Consider the following 10,431-nt stretch of genomic DNA (forward strand, 5'->3'; position numbering starts at 1 on the left):
TAACATATGCAGAGTAAGTATTTGTGCGATTTCATTACAAGTGCCTCGAAGTTAGAAGCAAAACAGCAAACTCGGGGAGCAATTCGCACTTGATATCATTGGAAATTAACATAGATACACCGCCACTGTATTTACCTACACGGTTAACAAAGTAAAATTTCTAGACGGATAGTTTAAACACATCCTCTTTGGAGTCGAACCATGATTCTGGAAACATCACTATAGTAAATCTAATATTGGCCTTGCTAAAAAAATTTCAAGGTTCCCTTTCTTATTCTTGCCTGATCTCAGATTATAACGTATTCAGTTCCAGTGCTGGCTAGAATCAGCCATTGAACAGCTCTCTAGTTCCGCTGCGTTAACTAATAAGTCGTTAATATAGGAAGCCACCGTGATAAAGTTGGAAGAAGGTCATGTAACTTAAAAGAGCCGGGTTTTGGGTTTTAGGACAGTTGGTTCGAAGTAAAGAACAAAATCACTGTAATGACAGGATAGAGGCAAGACGACAATACGAGTCGGTAATAAATGTTAGTTGTCAGTACCGCCTCGCGTTGTCATGCCTATGCCATGCCGTTTCTGCCGCCCTGTTCCTCACGAGGTTTACGTCCTACTCGTAAAATATGCATAGAGACTACCCAGCCCTACTGCGTACTACCACATGCGAGGCGGTGGATTTGCCTGGAATTCAGAGCAATGTTCGTTATCGGATTTATAGATAAAAATATGGTTGCCACTGCAAGTAATTGAGCGAAAAATTTGGTGCTCACGCAAAGTCCCGAAGAGCTGACGCAGCTGCTTCCCTGCGGACACTGGCTGCAGGGAGGGCCCGGCAAGTAGACGGGTGTTCGGATTGTGTTCCCACTGAAAGAGAGGGGCAGTAGTGTGAAACTGGGGGTCTAGAAGATTTCCTCCCTATACAGGTCCATTAAGGACCTGCTCTGACGCACCATCAGGTCTCCATAAATTTATTTTCGCATACAGGTCAACATTGCAATATTTTAACTTTTTAAACACGCAATGTTTCATGTCGACATGCTTGGAGCATTGGAAAATGTGTGTCTTTTCAGAAGTTTAAAGACGTGAGCTTTGAAGTCCGAAATGAGGTAACAGTGACAGAGAGCCCAATTCATGTTGCTCCAAGCTCTGGCAAGATGTTTAGGTGCATTTATTTCTCTTCTGTCACCATTTTAGCTCATAATGTAACTGCATTCACAAGACTTGGTATGACAGGGGAGAGGAGGAAGTTTGAGTATTTCGGTCGAATCTATTATGTTTCGTAAGTTTCATATTACTTAATTCATCGGGCTTCACAGGAATTCTTTAGGCGTAAGCCACCTAGATTGCCTCCATCTTCCATTTGATTTTTACAATCTTTTCATTGACCCCTTTCTTTTAAAAGCGCCCAGCACTAAAAGTAGCGAAGATTTCAAGCGCCCTAATAAGAGATGCATTCAGGCTGCTCATGAACCGTATGCTTCTGCGTGCACTCAAAAAACCACAAAGGGCGTTTCTTTGAAAGATTAAATGTCGCTTCCATTTCACGGCATTTTTTGTACTAGAACACGCCGTAGCATCCATTCGGTCACTCGACATTACAGCTTTTGTAGCTTCCACTTTGCATGACTGCAGAGGAAGAAAATAAATATTAAATATCGCTACCTGAAGAGGAAGCCCGTGTACTCACGCAGGCGCATAGTTGCACACGAAGAGCCTCTTCATGCGTCCTCCCAAGTTGTAGTTGCTAAAGCCGCAGCCGACATACCGAGTGGTCGCCCAAATTACCTGCACGATCGATATGGCCACACCGGCAGGGTCAGTTAGAACGCGAGAAGGTAAACACACCTGCTCTCAAGAAAATTCTGGGGTTGATCGTGTTACAAAAAGAACGAACGAAAAGCAGGCATATACGACATTGGGTAAAGCGATATTTGAACGCAGTTCTTCAGGTATTTTAGTTTCTCTGTATTATATATATATATATATATATATATATATATATATATATATATATATATATATATATATATATATATATATATATATACATATATATATATCGCAAACAGGTGATTGCAGCAGAATAATAAACGTAGAAATGAATCACCAGGAATTTAAAAGCTTAAAACTGAATTTATTCCGATGTTTGTCGACAATTTACACCCATAAGATCACACATGCCATTTTAAAACAACTGTTCACATAGAGAGTGGAAGAGGAGAGGAAATGAATGAGACAGAGATGTTGCCTGCCTCGGTGCGTACAAACTGAGCACCCATGCCCAGAAGGGGGACAGTGTGGAGAGGCGGGGAGCGCCTATTCTGATTTGTCAAAGAGAGAAAAAAAGCAGGAAAAGCAGAAAAAAAAAAGGGGGAAAGGATAACAATTCAGAAAACGGGTGACAGCCACCTTCCGGTGGGCATGCCTCCGTTGTCGCCATACACTCAAGCCACTATAAGTCACCCGTTGCCTCTCACACTCTCTCCCTCTCCAGTTTACCTGGCTCTCTTTTTCTCTTATTCCCTACTTTTGCAAGCCGTGATGGGGCGCAGGCACCTGGTGGGGATTCGCTGAGCTACGCGTATACACTTAAGATTCGCGCTTAATTGTACAATGCCATAGCGTTACGGGGTCCCTCAGGATCTCAACGCGGCCATTCACCAGGCTGTCCAGATGTTTGTTTGAGCAGAACCTTGTGGCCCCGATTTGGCAGCGCCAACTGTGATAAATGTCTCCTGCGGTACCCTATATAGCTGCCAACCGGTTAAGTCGACGACGGTGCCAATGCCGCACAAGCCAAGGAATTAACGCACAACAACGGTGCTCGAAAAGAAGTGTTACCACGAGCGATCGCAGGCACGCACCCACACAAGCCTCTACCTGCGTATATGCAACTCGAGTAGGAGCATTCACGGCAATTTAGATCCCACTCGAGTTATCCAGTGCGCGGCTTTTAGCAGTCTATAATTGCCCATTCCACGTTAGAGCAGCGTCGCCACATTCGATGGCCACGTAGGGTGACCGGCCACCTTCAACAGCTGGCACTCCACTAACCAACCTAAGGCGCAAGATTGTGCTCGACCTACCGCAAGCCGTCATGACCATCAGAAACACAGATGTCCCGGACCGTTTGTTGACGGTACCGCTGAGATCATGAGGAATACTTCAACACTATCGTGCTCTATACCTTAAAAGCGAAGCTTAAAAGTGTACCCGGGCATATAATGAAGGCTAAGTGTTTCCGGGTAGCCAACCTATTATAAGTAGCAAAGGCCAACATGGGGCGGAAAGATCCTGCTCGGCCTGGGGTAACACTCCATTCTCATACGGAACATTGAGGACACGGACAGTTTAGTGAACGCCAGCATTGAGATCTTGAGGGATCCTTACGCTGCGGAGAGCCAAGCGAAGCTTAGGTGTCCCGCCACATTTCGCTGCACGCTGAGAAAACTATCTCGCGTAATAACGCAGAAAAAAAAAGAGAAAAAAAAAAACCACAACATGTGGAGTCGGACTTTTTTTCCCGTTCAGAAATGCAGCTCTATTACATGGCGCCAGAGCATCATCGAGAAGTACAAAGTGCTGAATTGTGCTCTCAAGCGTTTTCTTGCAATATCCCCGGTTTGTAGCTATCTGTAGCTGCTTAACAGAAATCAGCTCTATAATTATTCATCACATGTATCCGATTGGCCGCTGTATGACGCTGCCCAACAGGAACAACTGGAAGCAGTATGGATTCTGGGATTGGGGCAGAGTACTGTTGACAGAACGGATCAATTCTTCTCGTTCAGAAGGCTGCCGACAAAGACGACAGGTTTTCTATGACGTAAATATATGCGCCAATATTTCACAGTACCGAATATCGTAATCGTCGATTGCAATGTTTAAATTCACTTATTTGATACAATTGCGTCTTTGAGTTGAACACTCTTGCTAGTCACCGTGACATATCTGCCTTGAAGACTACTGATGCACACAGGTGGCTGTTAAAACGTTTCTGAGACTTATAGTTCAGGATAAATATAGCGACTTGAATGCATTACCTTTTGTCATTTGATACCTGCTCTGATCCGCTCAAGAGCTGGGTACGGGACACTACAATACCTTTACTGAATTTGAGGCTATTATGTTCCTCTGTGCACAAGACTGAACGTGCGGGTACGTGTGAGCTGTTTTAAGACCTGTATGCACAATATAAATGTATGAGTACAGTTGGCGTCACCTGTTCGTAGAGCGCCTGAGCGGTGAATTTCCCTGCATAAACCTCAAACCCCGTCGCAGCCTTCAGCTCTCTTGCGCGAAAATGAGCCTCACAGGTTTGCAAGCGAGGTTACTGCGCGAAAACGGACCCCTAAACCGTCGTGCGCTTTCTAAATATGTTTCTTCCCTGGGGCGAAAACTGCTACAGGCTCAGACTGTGCATGAACATGTCAGCTGTAAAAGCTGCGGTTTAGGCAGTCGAGCGAGACATTTAAGCAACGCACATGACAAGCTTCTCAGCGCAATCGGCTTGGGCAGGCAATAAATATTCAAGAAACTGCTGCGGAAATGGGGAAATGGTAATTCGCGTTCGGTTTAAAGTCACCTTTGGTATTAAAGAACACGAATGCGTGAGCGTGAATCACCTGCGTGAAATGAGTGACTACGCCTCTTGAGGCGCTGGTGTCGAAGTTCGACACGGCATTAGGGTTGTAATCTCGATATTCGTCGAACCAGTCATCGACCCACGTCTTCCCTTCGACGTTGGTTTGTCTGGCGTAGTCAGTCGCATATCCGAAGTTTTGGCCCACGCTTTTGAATGTGGCTGCACATGAAAAGGAGTTGAAACTGATCAGAATGGGCTTAAGAAGATCGGGAGAGCACAAGTAGAGCCGAATAGTTCCTATTTTTTTTTTTTGATATTTTAACCAGACTGGAGGCAATATCAATTTGAATGCCGTCCTACAGAAAACCAAAGCATAAAATGACATTGTGCGAAATATATTGTTCTCATACTCTGGTGGAGACGGAACAAATTGTGGTAATGTACCGTGCTCCAGAAGCACCCTACTTGCCTCGGGGATGGGGTGGCGTCCTTCCCAGTGGTTTCAAATGTCAGTTACATAGAAGGCTCTTAATGCTCTCTTTTGGGCTTACTTCAAGTTGAGGACTTAAGGTCGCGATGCTTAAGGCACATTTGAGCGGCGGCTGCGTTTCGATGGAGGCGAAACGAAGAGGCGTCCGTGTGCTGTGCGATGTCAGTGCACGTTAAAGAACCCCAGGTGGTCGAAAAATTTCCGGAGTCGTCCTCCACTACGGCGTCTCTCATAGCCTGAGTCGCTTTGGGACGTTAAACCCCACAAACCAAACCAGCCATTTGAAAAAAAAAAAAAAAAAGAAGCTTGTAAAAGCTGCGTTGCAGACGTAACACCATGCAGTTCAACAAATTATAGAAAGAACGACAGTAGTAGATTGACAAGCTCACACCAACTATAGCTAACTCCGGCTGATAATATTGAGTCGAACATGCCCTAACCCTACTTATAAATAAACTTAAAGACACATATAATCGTATAGATTAATGCCTGAAAGATCTTTAAGCCTTCCAACCAGGAACAACCTCCTTGTTAATGCCTTGCAAAGCGAAATGTGACAAGCGTGCAAAACCATGTGTCCTTTATCGGGAGCCTCGTGAGGCAATTGCAGCGTAAAAGGGTCAATGTTCTATAAGTTTGTTTAATTCAGGTTCCACGTGATTGCGTACGAAGATCACAGGTTCTGCTCTCACTTGTAATTCGGGCATTGCGGTCATCGTGGCGACTGTCGTCGCACTGGTCGGCGAATGCCTGGGCGACTTCGGCCAGTTCGTCGTCCCACTCCTGCAAAAGTGAGAGAGGTCGGAATCTGTGGGTGGGTAATTACACCAGATGCGGTTCGGCTAAACAGAAAATAACTAAATTCATCTTGAGGCGCAGAGTGTCATCGGAATGTATTTACAGTAAACACTTAAGATGATCCGTTACATCGTTCCAAGTGTGCGGCCTGCGGCAAATTCTATAACCATAACTAGGGCTCTGGATTTAATTTGATACCACCGGGATAACTAGGGCTCTGAACTGCTGATACCAAAGACGTGGGCTTATCCCGGCTGTGGCGGCAGCTTTTCAATGGAGGCAATAAATAAGGCGCCCGTGTGCTGTGTTCCGTGGTGGTCGACATGTAGATAGACATGCATGATTATTGAACGAAAATGCTAATAGGTCGGCTGGAAAGTTGAGCATCTGGCCAGATACACTGCACGAGATTAAGTGAAGACGAGGAGAAAGAGGGTTGTGATGGGCGACGATGTAATGAGAAGAGGTACGACATAAATATACAGGCACAGCAAGAAATGGCGAAAAGTCCGCATTGCCACTAGAGCTTTCCACTTGTCCGCGGCGAAGCGTCCAGTAGCAAATCATTCGAGAGAGGACTGCTGGACAAACGCTTCAAGGAAGTAGCTAGCATTATCCTTTCGAGGGCATACACTGTATAAACCACTAATATACGTTCCACAGTCTCAGTAATGCCACATATTGAACATTTCGGGGAGGCCACCTTTGCAATTAAATGCAAGTATTTGTGCGTGAAAGCCACGCTTAAACGCAGTCTATGGATCGATGCTGTATGGATCGAGCATGCGTGATGACGCAAAATTCCGCGCGGAGCAGAAACTGACGTAGTGGTTGGAATTAATGGAGTACTCTGCACCGGCCTCATTAATAGCCTAGCTGTGCCACTTTTTTAACCTACAACCCAATTAGACCGGACCACATCCTCTTACGTCTCTGACGTGACGTGATCGTGACATAGGCATGGCGCGAAAGTAGCCAAGATGGCTAGTCACAGAAACACACGTTAACGAATGACCCTAGCATTGGCAGCGCTATGTACCTAATGATGAAGCCCGATCGCCGATAAATAAGTGATACGCTCGTTTCCCACGGGCACTTGAAAACGGTGGCTGCGTCATCGAACTAAAGTGACCAGTTTCAGGGCACCGAATGGATTCGAAAGTGGATAAAGTTCGACCCGTCTTCTTGATGAGATGAAGGTCTTTGATACTCGTCGTACCTGATGTAGGTGCAATGTTTCGTAGTTGAATAAAATCATTGCTAATTTAGCGTTTTCTCTTTCAACAGCAAACGTAAATCACGTAAAAATGTGTAGAAAGAAATTTCAGGAATTCGGTTTTAAACCAGTGCTTTAACGGTGAGGCAAGCGTTATCTGTGTTCGGTTGTGGATTCCCTGAAATTATATGTAGCTTAAGAATCCCTAGAAAATTTATTCCTTCCCCGTCCCCTGTCCCCCTTCCGCCTCTTGTTTATTAAAACTTTGTGAAATCTAGCAAATGTCGTGTTTCTACAAACCAGACGTAATAGGGGCAGACTGTGAATATTTCACTCACCGGAAGTGTAATCGCATTTCTCTATTCGGCATCGATCTCAGTTCAAGTATTCACTCTTCTCGATTACTCTAAGACTTCGGGTAAAGCCGCGTGGAGATTCTCCCTCATCGATTTACCCGTGCGGGGTCCTACTACATCCCAAAAGAGGAGAAGTATCGGGGCCGCAGGTTGACTTGAAACCAGAGTTGTAGTGCTTGTATTAGCACAGATAGGTCATTTGTAAGTACATTCATCACTGTGCACTAAAGGCAGAGCGTAAACAGTACCACGTGGTCCTGATTATTCACCTTAACCTCCATCACATGTCTCCTGACTGCGCATCAAGATGCTGACGACAATCTGGTAAGCAACCCATGTGGACGGACGACTGTTCTCTAATGCTCCTGTCAGAAAACAAACGGGTTGGTGGAAGGTCCGCGATATTCTAAAGTCGCTCAAATTTGGATCCCATTTCCTGATTCTCAAAGAAGGCGGGGAAGACCAGAAGACGTTCACGATGGTGTATAATCAGCAGGAGGGAGCTACTCCTCATAAAATTATTTTAAGCAGTCTATTGGTGTTTACAGTGAGAGGTAATAGTTTGGTAAGCAGGTTGCAGCAGAGCAAGTGCGATTCTTTGGCCTAAATAATAAAACGCTCGTAGCTATCATTTTATAGCCATTACATGAACTAATGGCTCTCAAACAACTACAAATATTGCCCAGCAGTTGTAATTAGTAATTCTACCGATCTCGGTCTAGATATATATTACAGGTTGCGAATTATATTTTTTTCAGTATCACAATTTTGATATTATTGATTACAGTGAAACATATTAATCAGACACTGATTTTATATTCATGTAGTTGACTGAAAGGTAATTTGAGTAATCCAGCCATTCGATTCCCGAATTATATTCGCCAAATGTCACCGCTCAGATCCAGTCATTCACGGCTAATCCGTACCTAGGAACCATGATCACGTATGTGAAGGAATCAAATGCCCTCACTGAGGCCCTCGGCTGATCGTGGCGAGTTCGCGAATAAAAACGAGCGAAGATCTATTCCATCCAATCGTACTTTGAGATTTGTACTAAATACGGACATAGAGCGCACCACTGACGCTACGAAAGGTGCACGACCATACGCGGTGCGCTAGGCTGTGCGTTTGCATGTAGAGCCTTCTCTGAAGAATGTGAAAATTATATACCTAGGTGTGTCTGTATGTCGTGAACTGCGTGTACTATGCATCGTAATTGTGTGAGACGAATGCTTTTCAACTTGTGCGTGGACATCTACATTGCCCTGGACAGTCCATGCAGTTCGTGGCTTTTATCCTTATATTCATCTGTATTCGCACCCTACTAATCCCTTTCTTTCCATGCAGCTTTATTCAGTGGAAAGCAGAAAGCTATAAGCTAAGTTTCCAGCAGGCTTTCCTCTTAATGAAATTTACTTTCTCACTCTCTTTTACGAACTGCGTCAGGACAACAGCCCTGTCTCTGAACTGCGAAAGTAGTTAGTAGATAATTCCTATAGGGCAGGAATCTCAGATCCACATAAAATACAGTGGTAGCCAGCCACAAACGGGGAGTCTAAAAAGTATATACAAATAAAACGACATTAAGGAAGAAAGCAAAAGAACAAAAATATTTGCTCGCTGTAGCCTGTTTTCTCTTCTCTCTCTTTCACTGTGAGCTGCCTTCTTTTGTAGCCACGTAACTTTGTGTCACAGCCACCTCGTTATCTTTCCTTAAGAGACTAATTCATAAACTGGATGCGCAAGATGGTGCGAAAGCTGTCCCAAATTCATTGGCCATGATTAAATATGCGCTCAGTTACGTTTGATGATATCCTCACGGCAAAAAATGAGCGGTGCGTCTTTTGTACGCCTATGAAACAGTTACAGTGCCTTTCTTAAAAACCACGACTACGTCGGCTCAACATGCAGATTCGTCCCTCCTGCATGTCTCCAGGGCAAAAAGCAGACTTACCATTTCGTACATGTTGCTCGCTTGCGGGTAGCTTCCCAGTCGTCCCTGTGCGACTTGGGAGCGGTAGTCGTTGTGTACCTGCAGCGTCTGAGCTTTGACCGTGGCGCTCAACCCGCTGATTGACGTGTCGATGACGCATCGTGGGTTGGGCGGCTTGCAGGCCGTATGGGTTGTGCCTCCCGGGATGTTCCGGTACTCCGGCCGGCAGACGGCTGCGGCTTTACCGCAACAAAAGAGGGTCGTCGTTAAGACGGTCAAGAAACGAGCTTCGAACATGTTTATACCCTCACGAAAGCAATGCTTCTTCTTTTTGAGAAAAGACTCGTGCGCACGCAGATGTTGCTCGAAAAGGAAAATAAATAACATCATTTCAGTTAGTAAGGATGCTTTTTACTAGGCCTCGAAATTTAAACATTTTGTTGCCATTTGGCCACGCGCACAGTTCGCCAGCTGCACTGTCCCTCACATTAAACCGACTCTCGACAGTTGCTTGCTATCAGTGACACGTGACGCGTACTGGTGGTCTCTTCAATAGCAATTTAGGAGCTTGTCCTTTGCGAGAATTGAGTCTTCGGGTCACCATATCTCAGGCTCTTATTTATTTATTTATTTATTTAGATTCTATCGGTGCCGAAAATGCACCGCAGTAGAGTGTACGTAGCATTTGGGACAATGGCCGAAACACGCATAATTGAAAAGCGAGTTTTATCTGCCCCTGAGAGAAGAAGAAATAGCTTTTGTCACATGTCACCTTATTCACGAGGAGGAGTATTGCATTTCAGCGCCCCGAGGTAAGAGGGAGATGACGACAACACGTAAGTGATGAACTCCAAGGGTACAAGAACATGAAGCTTCACCTTAATTTCTGAAACTACGCCCCCCCTTGCCCACCTTGGACCCATCTCGTTCTTCATGGGAGGACGCTCTGCTTGCCGTCGACCTGATAAACCAACGAAGGCTGGTCATCATGGCGAGGCGTGAGGCTGAGGCCAGAGGGCTCCTTGGCGTTTCGGAGCCCTCATAAGATTTATTACT

At 45.1% G+C, this 10,431-nt stretch overlaps 1 protein-coding gene across 1 annotated transcript; it reads right to left on the minus strand.

Annotated features, from left to right (window-relative positions):
* Positions 1 to 651: 651 nt before the first annotated feature.
* On the minus strand, positions 652 to 9,672 carry LOC146190616 (CRISP/Allergen/PR-1-like). The gene is made up of 6 exons (XM_084600207.1): positions 9,397 to 9,672; positions 5,765 to 5,855; positions 4,623 to 4,801; positions 1,685 to 1,782; positions 768 to 861; positions 652 to 678 (listed from the first exon to the last, which is right to left on the minus strand). The coding sequence occupies exons 1-6, from the start codon at positions 9,670 to 9,672 to the stop codon at positions 652 to 654; spliced, it is 765 nt and encodes a 254-aa protein (XP_084456333.1).
* Between the last annotated feature and the right edge of the window lie 759 nt (positions 9,673 to 10,431).

Source organism: Amblyomma maculatum, chromosome 4 (assembly GCF_055883805.1).
Source record: "Amblyomma maculatum isolate TAMU_Amacu chromosome 4, ASM5588380v1, whole genome shotgun sequence".
Taxonomy (NCBI): Eukaryota; Metazoa; Arthropoda; class Arachnida; order Ixodida; family Ixodidae; genus Amblyomma; species Amblyomma maculatum.

Coding starts and splice junctions, on each gene's coding strand:
- LOC146190616 (XM_084600207.1), bottom strand. CDS start 9,672: ATGTTCGAAGCTCGTTTCTTGACCGTCTTAACGACGACCCTCTTTTGT. Junction 1,783..4,622: donor TAGTCACTCATTTCACGCAG/GTGATTCACGCT, acceptor TCGATCGTGCAG/GTAATTTGGGCGACCACTCG. Junction 862..1,684: donor GTGTGCAACTATGCGCCTGC/GTGAGTACACGG, acceptor CCTCTCTTTCAG/TGGGAACACAATCCGAACAC.